Genomic DNA, 20,682 nt, shown 5'->3' on the forward strand with positions numbered 1-20,682 from the left:
AATGACTGAAACCATCAATCGATGATGGAACAGAGCATTAGAGTGGGAGCTTAGCAAATCTATGTATTTCGCCAACCTGGACGTCAGAATTCAGAGTTGCACCACTGCACTCAAAAGATTTTTCACATTCACACACTGTAATTTTCACTTCCATATTCAGAGGAGGGCTCATAGTAGGATGTCATAGAGCAGAGCAGCTCTGCAACACTGGCAGAATGAAGTGATTTGCTTTATTTTAGTCGATACTGATGCATTAAAATTAAAATTAAAATATGCACACGTCAGCCCTGACACTGATCCTTAGAGTGAGCTTCTCTCTATACTCATTGATTAGCACACGAATCATTTCATCTCCACTTTCAACCATGTTTCTGTTCAGCAGTGTTTTCGAACCTGAGGCTCATGACACAAATTTCCCAGGTAGTAAATAAGAAAAAAACCTAAACTCTGCTTCCACTTCCGCTGCGTCTTTTCACGTTATTGGAGTCTAAATTTGCCGACTCACCACAGATCACAGTAAATCGTTGCTGTTGCTCATTTTATGAAGCCAATCAAGGCTACAGCAGCTCTTAGCTGCAGGAATATTACTCCTGCCTCTTAATGCACTGAATGGGACCACTGTGACAGAAATGCATTCATTTCAGTTGAGATTTTTTATTGCCAGTGCACTTCATTACGCTGCAGACGCATTGCTCTGTGCTGTGGGTGATGAATGTGTTTCACTTCATGCCTATATTTGTGCATGAGTGAGCACATGAACCCCATTTTAGATACCTGGAATGACTCAGAATAGAGATATTCACAAAAAAGAAAACTGATTTTTTTCGGGGTTACACTGGGGTCTTTTCCCACTCTCCTTAAGCAGATACCCACTTTTACAGTTTATTTTTGTGTAAGACTGAAAACACAGACACATCTTTAAGGCTTTAATGCTCAGCATTCTTCAAAGAGACCAACATTGTTGGACAAAAGGAGAGAAAACTTTGCTCCTCTAAAAGGTCCTATATAGTCTAAAGGTAGATGTCCATGTGTTTTTGATTATAAAGCAGGTCTAGGTTCTATATTAATACTGTTAAAGTATCAAAGCCTTAGTCCACAGAGAAATGAACACAGCCTGTATTCAGAAACTGAGCCTTAAAACGAGCCGTCATGACTTCTGGAATTTTGTGATGTCACAATAAAGCAGTCACTGCCCTCAGCCAGCCAGTGAACAATACTTTGATTTATGGCCAAATATCTCCAAAGCTAATGACGATCCCATCTGCCTTGGGTGTACATTGTGGTAACTGATTGTTAGCCAATATTAGCATGCTAACAGGCTAAATTCATTGTACCAAATTGTACTGTTGACCTTGAAAGTTTGAAAAAAACAAACAAACAAACAAAAAAAACTTAAAAACTTCAGGTTGATTTACGAGCTTTACTGCATCTCACAGTTTTCCTCACGAGGTAGTTTTCTCAGTGAGTGGAGCTCCACACTGTCGTGTCATGACAACAAAGACCTTAAAGGGAAGTCTAGCCCCTCGGCAGCCATCTTGGCAACAGCCCCTAGCAGTTATTTCAGGCTAACAAGACCAGGTGCAGATCTAAATGCAGTTTGAAGTTTGGTGATTTTGTTGCAAAATAAGGTTTAAAACACTTTTACCATATTAACAACTATTTTGATTATTGTTTTGGACATAAAATGAAGCAGGAATCTAAAACTGATTTTGTTGGATAGTTCAGACATTTGTCTTTTCCACAGCAGCTCCTTTGCTTTTCACATTGAAACACTGAAGCGAACATTTGATCAGACATCTAGTAGAAAGCTTCATGGTGATGCCACAGTGAAAAGACACTTCTCATCCATCTAATATACACCCTGCTTGACGTTAAGTTGCTCAGTGAGAAAAAGCTGTCCTGCTTCTAAATCCTGTTGCTCATGGTTCTTCTCTTTGCTGTTATGCAACAACTCGACTCCCCCTTGGAAATAGATGGTTTAATTTTGTCAAAGTGCTGCTGCGTTTTGTCGCATCTCATAAACGATCTTCACTGTGATTGGTCGACTTCTCGGTCAACTTCTTGAGACAAACTTTTTTACTTCAACAGTTCCACGAAACACACACACACCCTGCTCATTAGGACTGAACATTAATCAGTCTGCACTGCAGTATTGTACAACACACACACACACACACACACACACACACACACACACACAAATGAACGTGTATACACAGGGAGAAGTGTATGTGAGCAGTGATTTACACTAACAACTAACTCAATATATAATATCTCTCAATGGCCGACTGTCCCTAGACACCCATTGCTCACTGTGTGTGTGTGTGTGTGTGTGTGTGTGTGTGTGTGTGTGTGTGTGTGTGTGTGTGTGTGTGTGTGTCTGTGTGTGTGTGTTGCAGCTCCAGTATTAATACAGGCCTAATGGAGTCCAATGGGAGCTGAAGTGTTCCCTCTGAAAATGATTTAATTACATTTGCAAAGTGGATGAGTCTGGAGGGAGTGTTTGCTGCGTCAGGGCTTTGGCCAACACACACACACACACACACACACACACGCATATACGCCACTCTGTCAAGACCAGGGAGAAACAGTCTTTCAATTAGTCTGATTGGCCACTGCTCTTCGAGGTTTGGAGCCAGTGTTTTATTGTCCCTCTCTTTCTTTCCACTTCTCATCTCTCTCAGACTTGTGCTCTCCTTTCCCTCTCACTTCTCTTTGTCATCCTTGGTTTTCGTAATCTCATTCTGTAGATCACTGTCTCCTTTACATCCCTCCCTCTTCATGTCTTTGAAGCTGTTTTTTCTGGGTGTCTCTCTCCTTTCCTTTGCTCATCTCTCTCTTGTCTCTTCTGTATTAAATCCCGCTCATGCAAAACCTATGATCTATAATCCTGGACAGTAATGAAAAAGTGAGCTTTTGTTTGTTTTACAGAGGACGCTGTGGACAGGTGCATGCTTCCTCTCTTCATTGTGTCTTCTCACCACATACAGTCACTGAGCTGTCAGACACTGCCCAGATATCACATGACGTCTGACTTTTTATTTATATTTTTGTATATTTTTCATTAAATGGAAAAAAGACTAAACATCCAAGTAAGAACCTGAGAGGGTTCACTTTTCATTGCAACTGAAAACATCCTTGTATTGGATGAAATGAACAACCTATTCAAGATTCTAATAATTTCTATTTTTTTAAACCCTTACTTGTGGCAGGACCAAAAATATAAAGTTTGCTCCTGGAGGAAAGGTCACAGCATTGTTATTATTAAAATGGTTCATCCTCTTGAAAGTGTGAATGTGCTCCTCAAAATACATGTCAGTTTTTGTAGTAGATGATGAAATATCTTTTGAGCAAATCTGTTTGCTGCATGGTAGTTTTGACTTTAAAGTAGCAACAGAGCAAAGGCTGTGGTGAGCAAAGGTTAGAGCCATAAAATCCTCTGGGTACCATGCATATCAACAGCAAAATTAAAATGTAGCCTTTGGTTTTCAAAATACCAGACAGGACGTTAAAAACTGACCAAAACTTCAGGATTCCTCCTCTGGATCCATGAAAAATCCAACGCAAATGCATAAATACTTTGATCTGGATCAAATGTTGGATGGACAGATGGACAAACTGAGTATATCCTCAGACGACACTGTCAGTGTTGGACCTTGGATTACATTCAGAGATGGTTTTTCTACATCCTGTGCCAATTTTTTTCTGCTATCTTGTTTTCTATAATCCAACAAATTGCCAGCATAGTATGATTAAGGTCAGAGAAAGTTATGGCACATGGTTAACATTAAACAACCAAACCACTTTCAAAAGTTTCTAAAGGGAAACACTGTAATCACAGTTAAAAAAATACATTAACTGCAGGACACTTAACTGACTGTCTGATATTATTAGAATTGTCTAATATTGACATAAATCATTGGATACTTGGACAGATGACCATTACCTTCCATCCCTGCTGCCAAGGCGATTTAATTAGGTGAAATATTCAGTACAGTTTGGCAGCCATTATGCCTTTTGTCTTATTTTGTAGTTTTATAAATGAAATTTTGTTAAACTACCCTTGAAGGGCAATGTGGTAAAGCACTGATCACAAAAAGTCAACATGAAAGAGTCTATATATTTTTGGAAGGCTGTTAGTTAAATATTAGTTTGTGTTGTTTGTGTAGGTTCTGGGATTACAGCAGGAACCAGCCTCTTCTGGACACTGTGGAACATCACTCAGAGTTTGTCTGTGGATTAGACTTCAACCTGCACATCCCCAACCAGGTAGCACATACACACACATTCATATAGTCATATAAATTATATATATTTCTTCTATTTTCAGCTTTAGGATGACCCCCCCCCCTTCTGTACTCACCTCTTTGTCTTTTTTCCAACTGTGTGAGTGACCATCGAATCACTTTGTCCACATCTGGTTTCTACCTGTATGAGTGTTTGCTGCAGCTGTTGAAACCACCCATCAGTCTGTCTGCACACGAGCAGACTGAAGTTAACTCCCACACACTCGCACACACTCTAACACATGGCTGTCAGGGAGCAGCGTGTTCGAATGTGTCGAAGTAAAGAAGCAGTGAATTGAAAAGGCCACTCATGTCTAATTCAGTTTTTCTGCTAATTTAGACGGGCGGTGTGCCTCTCAGGCCACACACCTCAGAAGAACAAGAGTGGCTTTGCTTGTTTTAGCCCATTAACTACAAATGGTGCATACATCACTGCTGACCATTTTCCAAACCATACCATTAGTTTGGAGATTAATTGTCTACCTTCCAGTCAGCCAGTGGACTCTGCACATTTCAGTTACACTTTGTAGTGTTGCAGATCGAGATTTGAATCTCCAACGTCCAAGTTATGAGTCGGTTGCCAAACCAGAAACTTTTTAATGGAAGAAACAAACGAAGTTATGTTATCTTTTTCACATCATCTATAAATGATTGTGTTTGTCTTATTTAGGTCAAGAGGTCAATATATATGAACATCAGGATTTGTCCTCCTGTGAATATCCAGGGAAAAGTGAATGAAACTTAATGGTGGAGAAAAGGTTTCAGAATATCAATCTGGATTGCTTGCATCAAAACAATCTCACAGCTCATATGGAGTGTGTGGCAGCGCTTTGATTTAAATGAACACATGCCAAAAAGATTGCTCATCACTGTTGTATTTGATAGGCTAAAAACACTGGTATGATACAGCAGTTTTTTTTTTTTTTAAATGTACAAACCAAAGAAATGACTGGAGAGGACAGGAACTGTAGTGCTGAAACTTCTAGTAGTGGATAAGTCAGGTAATATAATAACATATTCATTTATTATCAACAAAACTGGTAACTGGCAATGAATGTCTCCTCACAAACTAACAAGTACTGTGTGTGTGTGTGTATACACCCTGATGTATCTGACTCCTCTGAGCCATAGAGCTCCATTGTTTCCAAATCTGTTAAAAACACATCAGTGAAACACACTGTTCCTTCATCACCATGAACACACACACAGTTTATTTTGACTCCCATATACACCGTCCTGCTGCCGTAGATTAATCCGCTGCTGAAAATAGTCCCCAATAAATTCACAAATTCATTTGCTCATGTCCTGAACTGAAGTTAGCAGCTGTTTGAAGAAACCACTGAGCCTATCTATATATTTGTGAGGTGTTTGAAAGGTTTACATCTTTAATATGAAGCAGTTGGAGTTGGAGCTTAGAGCCACAGGGTTGGACAGTCAGAAACTTTTGAGAGAGGAACTGACACATTGTCTGAGATTTGAACTGCCATTACATTAACCTCTGCCTCTACTTGACACAACCTAATTTTCTCAGCATCCAACTTTATCAGATTTTTCACTTGGAACCAAAAATAGCTCACTGGAAAATCTGATTGAGCACTTTTCCAGAACACAGACAATGACAAGGTGGACGTGCGTACGAGATAACGCCTCACAGGCTGGAGCTTGAACCCACAACGTCAAGGTAAACAGTCAGTTACCCTCGGCAGCCAATCACAGAGGCCAAGCTGCCCCGGCTGCCAACTCAAAGTTCCCATTTTCAGTCTGACAGGCAGCGTTTGAGCAGTGTGTGTATGTGTATAATGCAGTTTCAGATAATGAGCTGTATTGTCAGTGTTTGAGTGTGTGTGTGTGTGTGTGTGTGTGTGTGTGTGTGTGTGTGTGTGTGTGTGTGTGTGTGTGTGTGTGTGTGTGTGTGTGTGAGTGTGTGTGAGAGAGAGAGAGAGACAAGGAGCAACAACAGTAATGAGCTGTATTGTTAGCTGTGTTGTTATCAGACATGTCATTACAGGAAACGGGCTGTAAAATAACACACTCACACAAATAGCTGCGACAGTGTTGAGGACCCTTACACAGACGTCACAGACCAGATCTCCCCTCTGTTTTCTGTCCTGCTTTCTCTCTCCACCCCCTCCATCTTTATTTTTCTCTTTCTCTCTCTGGCTGGTTTTTTATTTTCCACTGTTTTTTTTTGACTCCATTTGGTTTCTTCAGGGAATCTCTGCTTCTGAATCACACCGAAAGTAGTAGAATTATTCCTCCTTCACAGATTAAACATTTAATAATGGTATCTAACAATGATATTAGATTAATAATAAAAAAGAAAGCAATTAAACTGTAATAATTAATCATCAGTCATATTATTAGGAACAATGCAAGTGTTGAATGTTGTTGTTGAATTACCTTCACTTGGAGTTGGTTTATTCTAATCTATAAAGATGTTATGCATATGGAAAGAAAGTAACAGTTTTCATTTAATATACTACGTTAGATAAGAATGACAAAAATACAGGGTGTCCTCATATTCTTGTGGTCTGAGACACATAGGCAGTGTCCCTGCTTCAATTGTAGCTGGGGACTGTCCCGTGTGTGTGTGTGTGTGTGTGTATATGCCATGACAGCTGTGATCTACTGTCTCTTCCTCATCACTGTGATTGGCTGAGTCAGCTCTTTGTTCTCTATGGACACCACTGACCAGGACATGCATTTCTCTGTGGGTGGTTACGTGTATATGTGTGTGTGTGTCTTTTCACCTTCAATAAGACAAGTTCTGCAAAAGAAAGCTTTTCCACACCGTCTCCATTGACTACAGAAGGTTGCAGTGCCACATTGTGTCTTCCTACTTGAAATATAAATTTTTAGAATCAGTTTTTCAGACATTTCTCAAGTCAAAAGGTGAAAGGGCATGCCCTGTCCATCTCCTCTCTGTCGTCACGAGGACAAAATATAGAAAGATAAGGTGTTGAAAAATGAAGAAAATTCTCCAACATGAGGCCATATTACTTGTAGTGTCAAGTATTAGCATCTTTAGAGCCATTTCTTTACTTTGATTTATAAACAAAGCATCAACAACCTTAGTGATGCCAAAAGCATAATGATAATGTAAATGTGAACATGTTCAGTGTGTCCTGTATTAGCAACTGTTGAATTTGTTGTTTTGTGCAGAGCTGTTAAGGTTAGATCAAATTATGGTGGAGATTCATTTTGTTTGTGTTGCAACTGCAGTTTCATAAAATATATATTAAAGTATCATCAGCATATGGGTTTATACTAGATTCATTATTGACACCAACCACTGTATTTTCTGAAAGGATAATTCCTGCTTATTATAAATCAGGTCTGGTTTGTAGCTTTTATCACTATTTCCATTAGTAAGACAAAGATTGTACTCACTAAGTTCATTTTTGTGATTATGGTGATATCACCAAAAAGAAATAGTCCAGTGATTCAAGAAATATGAGCAGTCATATGATCAGACAGGTTCCAATTAAACCAACCGTTTCCATCCATTCAGATTATCAAATCCATTTAAACTGGAGGTCAGTCTCAAAGTGATTGCATCTAGAATATCCCTAATAATCTTGAACTGTGTGCATAACTTTGCTGTATAGCAGGTTAAAGTTGAAGCAAGAAGGGGTGCACTTTTTCTCCAATCTGACTTTTTCTTCCCCCAGATAACGCTAAACTATCTGACACTGTATTTAATTTGATTAGTAGCTTTTGGAAAATGTTGCTGGGAAGAGGGACGTCTGGAGTGCCCTGATTACCCTGCTGCCCCCGCAACGTAACCCTGGATAAGTGAAAGAAAATGGATGGATGGATGTTTTTTGAAATGTTCTGAAGAGCTGGGGACATCCACCATGGCTGCCAGAGGACCCTCTTCAGTGTTAGATGTAGGAGCACCCAGTCTAAAAATTCAGAACACAAAAAAATATTTCTAATGTAGAGCGTCTGTGCTGAGTGTCCAGCTGCACAAAGCCAACGTACAGTAGAGGATTTAAAATGTTGTGCTGCATTAGTATTTTGTTGAAGGAACTTACAGTGAACTCACATCACATCATTTCCATAAACATGGCTGCCTGGTCAGCAATCCAGACGTCAAGCTAATCTGCAGTGATGAACTCAGTGATGCTACGTTATCCATCCCACTGTGAGATATCAAACTCCTCTCCTCCTGCCCGCACTTCTGTTCTCATTTTGTCTCTACTCTAACTTCGTCTCTGGTCTTTCTTACCCCAGTTTCTGCTCTTCTTCTCGTCTTAACACCCTTTCTGCATTAATTTCTTCCTCTTATATCAGTGTGAACTTGCTCTTATCTCCTCTCTTCTAATCACTTTTTGCACTAATCACTTGCCCCCCCCCTCCTCACTTCTCTCTCTCTCACTCACTCTCTCCCTCAATAAACACAACACACACTCCCTTACTGGTGTGGTCTCTGGTCTCATCCAGGCGTGGAAGTGGCTGATGGATCGCCCCTCTTTACAGCACTGCAGGCCAAACCACACACACACTTACACAAACTGGGCATAGAAGACCTTTGCCTTGTGTGTGTGTGTGTGTGTGTGTGTGTGTGTGTGTGTGTGTGTGTGTGTGTGTGTGTGTGTGTGTGTGTGTGTGTGTGTGTGTGTGAGAGTGTGTGTGAGAGTGTGTGTGTGTGAATGAGATAGGATGAGGTGATAAATCATACAGGAATGCAGGATGACAAGTATTCACAGGTTGTAGGTTGGTTATTTAAAAAAAAAAATGTTTCTTGTAACTGCCACGGTTACAGTGATACCTGAAGTACATGAAACGATCTAGGCACCAAAACTACTTGGTTATCTTTAGGAAAAGATCAGATTGGATTAACACAGATCCTTTCATGATGTTACCATGTGTTAGAAAGCCTTTCTACCAGAACTTCTCCCATGTGACTCACTGAAGCGGTTCAAGAGAGACTAAAACACAGGTGTAAATAGCCACTAGATATTAAATGGTTTCACACTAAAATCACTGTAAAAATGCCAGGTGGTTATTATTAGCATTTAGATTTTAATTCTCATTATAACCATAGTTCTATTACAGTGATTAATTACTGTGGTTATTTTACCTCACTCATTCGTCATATTGGCTATTTACACCCTGGGTGTAAATAGCATTGTTGGCGAAGGGACACCTGGCTGTAAATAGCATCTGCCTGAAATTATTTCATCTAGTTATGTTTATATTTTGGATCTGATTTATTTGCCTTATCAGATTTTATTGTAAAGCACTTTGTAACTTTGTTTTTGAAAGGTGCTCTATCAATATTAATATAAAAGTTGTCATTATTATTAAAGCCAATCAATCTGAAACCAACATAGTTTTTGCTGCTTACCTAAGCTAACTGCTCCTTTTGTACATTGTTAACGGGGAAGTGTCCTGGAGCTGCCACTTAACACTGTTACCATGACAATTCACCAGCAATAATGAGTGTATTGTACTGTATGACCGCTCTCCCACAAGACTACATATCTGCCACAAGCTTAATGGAGTTTTAATTATTTTTGCTTCATTCATCCTTTTCTGATTATTTGAAATTAAAAAGACATTTAAGAAGACACTGAACATTGGTCAGACTTTGAATGTTCTGTCTCGCTTTTATATTCCCTTTAGTCTTGCGGCCTTTTTTAAAAATTGTATTCCTCCTCCTTTCTACAGCTCCTCCCCTCCCCATTACACATCTTCTCATTCCTCTCTCCCTCTTTATCTCTCTCTCTCTCTCTGTCTTTGTGCTTTGCTGCAGTCTTGGCCGGTGTGCGTGGTTTTCCATTATGGTCGACTGTTCAAGTTAATTAAAGAAGGGCATTCCGCTTCTCAATGGCTGACTCACTGCACAACTACTTTGCTTACTCATGCCCTCAAAGGCCGTTCAGCTTGTTGACTCACTAATTCAAAGATCTGATCAGGAGCACAAAACGAGTAGAAGGGAAGCCCGATGGCCAGGGGGGAGGGTGATAGTGTAATGATGCTGCATTTGTGTACAGACCAAACGCAGGATGTAAAGCAGGAGTGGCCAACCATGTGTTGTAGAGACCCAGCAGTGTCCAATCAAAAAACCTAGAACTCATCAATGAATTCACCTGCTGAGGTGATCGGTGGGAATGAAAACCTGCAGACTGTTAGCTGCTTATGGCACATGGTAGGCCAATCACAGCGAGTGGGCATGGTCGCCAGATTGCTTTGTAAAGTTACAGTTATTGTTGGATGCAGCCTTGTAAATTCTGATGTGAGAAAGGTGTGGAGAGAAGGGGTTTCAGACGCTGTTCTCTGATCCAGAACTTTATTTCAAGCTTCCTGACCTCTTTAGACCTCAGAGCTCAGTCTCAGTCTTTTGAGAGACTTTTCTGCCAAGAAACAGCAGCATTAGCCATTTCAGCATCTGCCCCCAAAACAGCACACGTTTAGGTTCGAGTTACAAAGCCATTTATCTGCCGTAGGAATTATGACTGAGTAGTGTGAGGGCGTTTAAGAGTCTTGTAGTCCACACAGGGAGGAGGTCATGGATGGCTCAACAAAATGTTATCTACAGACAATTAGATTTTGTGTCTAAACCTAATAAAACTATCATTAACATCTTTAATAACCTGATATCAGAGCAGAAAACACTTATTTTTTTCATTCAAGAGGGCAAATGACATATTCAGTCATTTAATTTGGGGGACTCATCACCTAGTGTTCGTCACAGTCAATGGTCAGAACAAAAATGGAGGATGTTTTGGAGAGCTTTGGTGGATCAGTTCTCACCTGAGGGCCACAGTCTAAAACAACAACCACATTAAGTGGTTACATTACATTATTCATTTTCCGACGCTGCTGCTATATTTTGACTATTTGAAACTGTTCCTGCTGTATGATGGTGATGAGCTTGATGCAGGAGCTGTAGCTGTAGATTTTCGAAAATCACCGTACAACATTTGCACCTGGTGACTGACCAGGGGTGTGGAGGTGTGAGAGAAATCGTGATCTTGGGTTACACAGACAACATAGACTTGGCTTGAACTGGCTTGGAGAAGAAGTGCGTCAGGTCATGTCAACACGCTGCAATGTGCAACATGAGATCATTTCCTCTGCTGTTAATCTCGACACTAAACAAAGCAAGCACCATTGCATAAGCATGTTAGTAGCCTGTAGGACTTTATTGCCAATGTATGTGCAATATAGAATCATTAATCATTTGTGAAATGTGACACTGCCACCATCTGCGATCTATGTGTTAACAGAGCTCAAAATCGCTTTTGTGAAATGGTTCTCAGCACCACAGCTAGAGCGCTAACACAAACAGCTGTCTGACAGATGTTGTTCCAGCATGAATAAAACACCATTTAAATCTTTCAGTGTCTTTTTAAGATTTTTCTTGAGTGCAGCCACTGTGACACAGCCCATAGTGTTGTGGGAATTAAGCCTTTTATAATTCACACATACAAAATGCAGTAGTGAACAGGTCGATATAAAACCAGTCACCAAATATGACATGTCAGAATAAACTGTGACACATTTTTAACGTCTGTCACAGTGATGGATTATATTTAATTTTAGCACAACCCCCGCTGACATGTTAATACATTTTCCTGACTGAGCTGACTGCTTATTTCTGATTGGCTGAGCTGAGTACAGATTTAAGGACCTTCGCACTCAAATGAAACTGACTAAGTAGGAAAAACCTGGAGAATGACACAAGGGACCAGGATTTCTCTTGTTTTAGATCCAAACCATCAATCATGTATTTATAATTTCACTTCCCCCTGTCAGCAGGCTGCAGCTGTCCCTTCTTCTTCACTGTTCACCCAAACACAAAGCCGGTCCTAACACCTGCGAGGATGTGTGTCATCAATAACTGAAGCGGAGCCGGTGTTTTATTTTGAAAGCTGTGAGCAAAGGCTGGAGTCACCAGCCGGCTCGTGTTCCACAGCCAGGAGAGATAACAGGGGTATAGTGTACCATTCAGATGATAGCCACGTCCCCGCGGAGGCATGTCATTCAAATGATAGCCACATCCCACCTGATTATAGAGTAAAGAGAGGGAGGTGGAGACACAGCTGGACTTTCTCCTCCATCTTATCGTCTGAAACTTCACAGTGTAGAAAGGAAAGAGCTTCACATGGTCTGGACTATTGAGTTTTACCTGCTGAGGAAGATTTATTATCAATTTTACTAGAGTTTCTCCAGTTTCTGCCTGTAAATTTTCTATTTGCTTATATTATTGTTGTTTTGCAATTGTTTATTACTTTCATTACTAAATAATCTGCACATTATTTCCCCCAATTGTGTGAATAAATCACATTTGGATAAATCACGTTTCCCTGAACTTCAAACTGAGACAGCAAATCACTTTTATTGTCTGGACCAACCGTCAAAAACCTAAAGATTCAGTTTAGACACTGGAACCTAGAAGAATTTGACATTTTTGCTTGAAAAATGGCAATTAATCAACAATTAATTGATTATCAAGTAGTTTAATTGTTTTCAGATAGCTGACTAATCATTGCAGTCTTACTTGTGAAAATCCCTCTGTAATCTGATTTTTGAAAAAACAATATGCCTCTGGCTCTGGCTGTCACTGTCATGTACTTTTCCCCATCATCAGCTAACTCCAGGTTTTCTCTGTAGTTCAGTTCCCTGTTTTTTATTGACATTACTTTATGAAGATTTCGTCACAGTATTTGTGTAATGAAGTCAGTTTTTTCTCCACAGTGTCATGGAAAAATGGTTCGTTGGTGAATATATTTGATCAGCTTTTTGTTAACAAAATTTACTCTAGCTGGAGGTGTCAGTGTATTTGTGACTATAACCACAGTGATCATTTTGAACATTTAAGTTTTAAAAACTGCAGTTCTTCTAATGACCACTAGAGTCTGGCTCCAACAGTGAGTCAATCTCCATAGACACCTATGTTAAAATGTCCAACTTTACAGCAGAAATACACATGGTTACAGCCTGGTCCAAAAAGTTAGCTAATTTCCTCCTTCACAATGACTGTATGGGGCGTAAATTTTTATATAACTCATCCGTTAAAATTTTTATTAAGGCTTAAAGTTCTGCACAATTGAGGGTGTGGCCATTTGCCCATTGTTGGATGAGCTGGGAGTTGGGTGGAGATAGGCAGTGCCAAGTTGGCAACTGCAAAGTAGCCCATTTTGAGCTTCAAAACCTCTCTTCAGAAAACTTTAGATGATGCCACAGAGGCTACATTCATCTTTATATATATGTTCCCCTCTCAGTCTCTATTATTCAGTAAATGTATAAAGGCATATCTGTGGGCTGGGTTGGGTCAGTAAAGACAGATATTGTACCTGAAACCAAAACATATACGATTCGTTAATGGGCCTGCAAACCCCTGTTTTCCTGTGAGTGTACTGAAGGCTTGTGGAGAACAATTGTGTTCAACAGTTAGAACTAAAAACACACTTCAACTGAGATAAAAGCTTCAGGAACAAATGGACTGAATGTTCTGTACTGTCAGTCACCAACATAAAAACAATCTGCAGTGCAAAAACCAATGGAACCCTCTGAACAGGAGGCACTGAGCTGCAGAAAATACAGAAAATGTAAAAATATAAAACGCTAGTTTATACCAATTCTTGTTGTTGATAATGAATACGTTTTTTACAAAAAGTTTTTTTTTTAACATCAAAAGCAAGATGAAAGGTGACTGTCAGTCTGTTGTCTGTACATTAGTGGTGAATGATGAAAGCAAGAGGATGAATTACACTAAATGAGGGAAAATGCAAATGCAAACTATCTTTTAGGAAATCATACCCAAAGGGTGTGTTCTGTGCTTTTGTGACCTCTCCTGGGAAAAAAAAAGGAAAAAGAAGGAAAGAAGACCGATTCTTTTCCGTCAGCCAAGTCTCTGTTAATGTCTTTGTCCCAGACTTGGTAATGGAAGGTAATTTTCACTTTGATGTAAGTGTTTGTCAGAGGAGATAGGGAGCTGAACGTCTGTCCTCTCGGTCCACAATCCACCTGCAGCACAGAGGCACAGAACCGTTCAGGTCATTTCAGTTTGAAACTCAGGTGTTACTGCAGTTAAAAAAGCAAGGTCTCACTCTGGTCTGCAGAGAAACTGTGTGTGTGTGTGTGTGTGTGTGTGTGTGTGTGTGTGTGTGTGTGTGTGTGTGTGTGTGTGTGTGTGTGTGTGTGTGTGTGTGTGTGTGTGTGTGTGTGTGTGTATTTTTTGTCTCCTGCCCAGTCACTTTTTGTTCTCCTGCAGTAGAGAACATTCAGTCCATGTGGTCATAAAGCACCAGGATTTTGTGTGTTGTTTTTACATCTCATTGATCACGACAAACCACACACTGAAAAACAGAGTAAAAAGAAAAGGGGAAAAGAGAGTGGAACAAGCAAAGCAGACAATCTGACATTTACACCCACTTCACTCAGTGAGCGGTTGGCTGGGATGAGATGAGGAAGAAGCCAGGGTTTGAACTTCTCTCTCAGCTCTTGTGACATTCCTGACAACAACTTAGTGCATCACTATGAATGTCTTCCAGGAAACACCGTCTGAAAATGTGCATCGTTATCTCCACATTTAAACAATACTGCGCCTCCACCTTCTCTATGACGAGCGGCTTTTTCACCCTCCAGTATGATCGCTCAGAACAATTACACACACCTTTGATTTCTGATATATTTGGAGAACACGTCTTATGAACTAGGTGTGTTGAGTATAACGACATCTACACAGTGTGTGTGTGTGTGTGTCAGTGGGCGGTCCTGGGCAGATATTCCATAATTCAATTCATTTGTGATTTCAAAACAAAAAAAAAAAAAAATCATAAATCTCTTTTAAAATGAAAACAGTAAAAACTTTTTATGTTTCTGGCAGTTCCTTTTATAGTGGTTTGAAACCAAAAACCAAACTCACATGATTTTATTAGTTTTTTCAATTTGAAACAAAAATGAAAAAACAAAATCATGTGGTCTATTCAGTTTTGTTAGCAAGAAAAACAAAAAAAGGTCAAAAATCTATTTATTCATCCATCTATAGAGTCTCTAATCTTCGTCTGCTTCCCATGACCTCAGAAGCTATTATATAGTAAATTGATGTTTGTTAATTGTCACTTTCTGATGCACTTGGTGTGATGCAATTGGTTGTCACCAAAACATTACAAATAAATAATTTATTGCAAATTAGACAGTGCGCTGGATTTTTTAATTGCTACTTCAGATGCACTCATCCTGTTCCTCCGCAGCTGCCTCACTAAATAGATGTGTGAAGCTAGCATGCTAGCTGACATTACAAACAATGTTCAGTCAGAAAAAGTAGGATTCATCCTCTGAGGACCATGAATGTCTGAACAAAACTATTGAATGGGTTGCCATGAAACTGAGTTTGGACCAGAGTGACAATGCCATGTCTGGAGCCGTAACGCTAGCATGGCTACATCATTTCATTTCCTTGCAGCCCAGTAGCAAAATTTCTGGCTCGGTGGTCTTCTGCCTCTGGGTCAATCAGCTTTTGCTGGTACTGCAGTACTGAGCTGTCTGATAGTGACACACAGTGAACACTCAAACCCCACCTCGTCTCTGACAATATGTGTTGTGTTATGTTGTGTTGTTTGCAGGTGGTGGACTGTTCCTGGGATGAGACGGTGAAGATCTACACACCTGCCTGTCTGACTGCTGGAGCACACAGTACAGCACCGTAGAACACACATTTGTCCATCTATACTCGTGAGGACCCTCACTGACTCAATGCAATCCCTAGCCACTAATCCAAACCAGGTCTTAATCTCCAAACAGTTTCCTGAAGTTGTGAGGACCAGCCAAAGTCCCCATGGTCCTCACATAGATGGCAATACAAGCCCCCCCCAACATGCACCCAGACACACACACACACACACACACACACACACACACACACACACAGGTTTATCAACAGCAGGCTTTGGAAAATGTACTTTTCATTTTATTTCTACACTGAAATAATTCAAAATGTTCAATCTCATAAGTTAAGAATAAAACGAATTTACTGTAAGAGCTTGAATTTGATTTGACGCATTAGAAGACAACCGAGGTCCCAGTCAATTACATTTAAGTACGTCAATAATTTTGTTACTCTCATTATGGTGCAACAGTGAGTGATATCAGTAAATAGAGCCTCTGATTGGTTTGTTTTAGTAAATACAGAAACCGATTAAGCATCTGCTACGCTTCAGGTCTCACTTTCAGGTGATGTTGACTTTATTGCGAATTAATGTTGTAAATCAGGATATTTTACACCGAGTGTGATCCATGACATCCGTGTCAACACTGCGTGTTCTTTGTCTCAGTTAAACTGGAGAACAAATGTCAACTGTGACTAATTTCAGTGTGTAAATGTCATCAGTTTAGATATTGTTGTCGTTTATGACGTGTGTGTGCAGTGCCTTCAATAAAGTAGAAAATATCACATGAGAACATTGATAAATATGGAGCATTTTTCTTCATCTTATCAGTTAATATTTTGAATAAGCATATCATTATTTACTTAAAGCGTCACTCTGTATTTTTCCTACTGCCAACAAATCTCAATGAAAAGACCAACCGAGCGTGAGTTCATGACTTCTCTAACATGTCAGTGGCTTTTGGCTCTAAGACCACCAGCTCCTTCTGAGGACTAACACTGTGTCAGCCACTGCCAGTTACAAGCTAACAAACAACACAAACAAATAAAATATGCTTGGGAAGTTTGGGAAAACCATGTTGAACAAAATATTAATCACAGCAGAGTATTTTTACATAATGTAAAATATGTCTGGAGATGAATATACTGTATAGTAACTGAGCATTTGTCAGGGTCTATTTTCTGTGGCAGATCAATCCACATTTGCTGTACTAGTGAGTATTTCAGGCAGCAGGACGGCTTAGATTGAGTCAAAATAAATCATTCATATTTTAAATCTACAAAATAAAAGTAACTAAAACTGCAAAAGAAAAAGTATATTTGCTTTCAGGTGCAGTGGAGTAGAAGTGTGAAGTGGCACAAACTAGAGCCAGTCATACAGTGAGGATCCTATGAAATGTGGTCTGGCTGTAAATATCACTGATGATGATGAGGATGATGATGATGATGATGGTGACGAGTCGCCCCTGCAGCAGCCAATCACAGATCTCCTGCTGATGATGCGTGAAGGGTTCCTCTCTGCAGCCAATCTCTCTGCAGGGAAAAACCGCCCTCGCTTTCACTGCTAATATAAAAAAAAAAAAACCCATGAAGACAGATTCTCTACACCACTCCTCCTCCTCCTCCTCCTCCTCCTCTTCTCCACCCGTTTCTTTTTCCCTCTCCTTTTATCTCTTTCCTGTCACCATCTTCAGTCGTCCACTCAGGTCCCCTACTCCTCCTTTTCCTTGTCTCCTTTATCCTTTGCTCCTCATCACTCCTCCACCTCTGTCTTTTAATGCCCCTTCTTAGCTTTTTTCTTTATCTTCACCAACAGTTTTTCATTTTTTCCTAGTATGTCTACTCATCTGTTTTCCTCTGTCCTTGCTTTTCTATTCTTTCATTTCCTGCCCTTCCTTCCTTCCATTACCTTTCCTTTTCCTTCTTTCCTTTTCCTTCTTTCCAAGTCTCCTCCATTCCACTTCCTTTCCTTCCTTTCTTTCATTTGCTTCCTGGGTATTTACAAATGTAGAATAAAACATGAAAACCACAGACATTATTTCAGTCAGCTAACCAAAAACTTCAGGACAAGGAGCAGGAAGTTCTAAAATGCAAACTAATTTCTGGGTTTTAGATCTCAGTCTTGCGGCATCTATAGCATAAACAATTTTCTGCCACCTCCTTGCAGGACTTATGGGTAATGTAGTTTAAAAAAAAAAAAATCAAGATTTTTAAGAGTTAAGAGCTGTGTAGTTTTTTCCAGTTTGATTAAACTGTTAAGAAAAGAAAAGAGAAAATGATCAAAATAACAAAACTAACTCCACCTGAGAAAAATCCATCAGCACACAGCATTTAAACCAGCAGCATGTTGGAGTATGACATATACATGCACACATCTCTGGATGCACTATAGTGTTTTCTCATTCACTCACCATGATTGTGTGCTACATATTAATTTGAAAATCCATATTAAAATGGATTCAAGCCTCCTCCATTCTCTGTCTTAAGTTAAATTACTCAGCCTAATCTATATTACCTATAGTTTGTGGAATAATGGATGCAGGCTCTGGGTGTTTTTTCCCCTCTGTCCCTGCAGAGAACAGTCTGGGTCTAAATCCTCGGCCTGGTCTTAATCTCCTCGTGTTTGAAAGCGTCTCGGTCCTCTTCTGTCTCTGCGTGTTAATTGGAAGCTAATGGTCTGTGCTCGATAAGGGCGGATCCTCCTCCCCCGTGGCCTGGAAGCTGATTTTCTGATGAAATATTTCAATTAAAATATTGTCCAAGCCATTTCCACGCCTGTTATGAGTGATGGTGATGTCTCTGTTTCTGATAAGGAGGAGGAAGAGGGAGGTGGAGGAAGAGAGTCACTGAAATTTAAAAGAAAATTCTCCAGCTCCCCAACGTGAGGACAAACATCGAAACAGTTTACTCACAGAGACAAAACTTCCACATCACATTCAGCTATCACATATGGCTGTTATACTCATGTGCAGGATGATATTTCATGGCATGGCACTCATCACTGAAGTAAATAAAGATAAGGCTTTACTGCACTATTTTCTGCACTGCTGCCTTTACTGCCTCACTGCAGAGGTGTGTGTATTTATACACATGAGCTGTTGGTGCTTTATGAACCGTAAATGTATTGCTATTGGCAGAGGTTTGGGTAAAGGCCTTTATATCTGTGGTGTTGTATCAGTGTGTTTTGGGACTTGACAGTGGCTCCAGGAGCTCAACTGTTTTCCTGTCAGATTGGTTTAAAGGTTTGCTTCACCAGGAAATAAAAATGAAAATGTTCTGGCTTCTCCTTAGTGACATGTGGACATTTAGACAGATTCAAATTGTGAGGACTGTCTCTGAAATTTCACCAATATAGTGGAGATTAATTAATTTAGATGGTGGCAATTCAGTCATGGATGGTCCACATCCACAGAACACAGTGTCTACAGGAAGAAATAGTCCCCCACCCTCATGGGACAACAATTTATTTAACCTAGATATTTTGTAGCTGTATTGTTTGGATCTCCACAAACTTTTGGCCATGTGATGGATTTCAGAATAATACTTTTATTCAAATATTTCAATCACATTTTAATTGACTTGACATCTTCTGTCTTAAAGGTCCCATAATTTACACTTTTCCAGTGTTTAAGTTTTGATATCCATAGGAGATTGTAATGGGAAATTTTGATATAAGTCATGTGTGCCTATTCAAAACTGTGTAACCAAAAACTGTGTGTCTATTTCTGATGAAGTTTTGAAGTGACCTATGTATACCTTTTGTGGTTGTGTAAGAGACCTCTGTGTGAACTGATGAAGAACACATGTAGACAATATATGTGGATGCCTTTGCCCCTCTCTTAATGATAAGTGCTGCTCATTTGACCCCTGTGGAGACTGTGAGTTACAGTGACATTGTGTTGTATTTTGTCTTTGTGGAATGTGTTTTTGGAACTATAAGACTGTGGGAAACATCTTCAGGCCACTCACTCACTGACTGTACTGCTGTTCGGTTGTATTTGTGTGACTCCATTCATGAATGTTTATTAAAACTCAAGAAAGACAGCTGACGCGTGAAGATCTTCTTTTTCAATTCTTTATTGAACAAGGTAAAATTTTTGCCCCACGCCCCCGCCCACCTGGATGGTGGGCGGGGGCGTGGGGCATGACTGAGTGTGGTGACTGCTTTGTTGTGACATCACAGAGTTCCAGAATTCCTGACGGGTCCTGACAAAACAAGACATTTGAAGATGTCACCTTGGGCCCTGGAAAAATTGTATCAGACATTTTCTGACATTTTATAGACTATTTGATTAATTGAGAGGAAAATAATTGATTAAGGGAAAATGAAAATCCAATTATATCTGTCAACAAACTCCATTCGTCCTCATGTTCTGTGTTGATGTGAACTGATTTCACTTGTACTGAATGTTCTCAGCTGCCTCTCTCTGCTAATGTGCTGTTACAGAATCTGTTGATGGCTTAATCTTGTATCTGTTAATTTTCTGATTTATTTCATCGTATAAAACCTTTATCTGTCACGCCCATAAAACAGATTTTACCTGAACTAATTTGAACAGTGAGAAGAGAGCGGGGGAGCTCAGGGAGGTGACGTCAACTGGAGCTACAGAAAAATGGCACATTTTCCTGGACACATGCAGGGGTTGTGCATTTTGCTGTAGTCCATATGATGCAGGATGAAACTCAGCGTGCAGTCAGTCGCCCCGCCACTTTGATCCAGATGTTTAAACAATTATTGTAATTTGCTGTGTCTTTGTCCAGATGTTCATGATT

The 20,682-nt window shown here is 39.9% G+C and overlaps 1 protein-coding gene across 2 annotated transcripts in view; it reads left to right on the plus strand.

Annotated features, from left to right (window-relative positions):
- Positions 1–16,703, plus strand: part of pex7 (peroxisomal biogenesis factor 7) — a 41,293-nt gene extending 24,590 nt beyond the window's left edge. For both annotated transcript variants that reach the window (XM_071467663.1, XM_071467662.1), the window contains exons 10-11: positions 4,170–4,269; positions 15,869–16,703. In XM_071467663.1, coding sequence (XP_071323764.1) covers positions 4,170–4,269; positions 15,869–15,952 — 184 coding nt within the window. In that variant the 3' untranslated portion in view covers positions 15,953–16,703. The remainder of the gene's footprint in view (positions 1–4,169; positions 4,270–15,868) is intronic.
- Positions 16,704–20,682: the final 3,979 nt, after the last annotated feature.

The sequence above is a fragment of the Trachinotus anak genome, unplaced genomic scaffold (assembly GCF_046630095.1).
Source record: "Trachinotus anak isolate AG129_WGS33_773 ecotype Australia unplaced genomic scaffold, CSIRO_AGI_Tana_v1 ptg000031l, whole genome shotgun sequence".
Taxonomy (NCBI): Eukaryota; Metazoa; Chordata; class Actinopteri; order Carangiformes; family Carangidae; genus Trachinotus; species Trachinotus anak.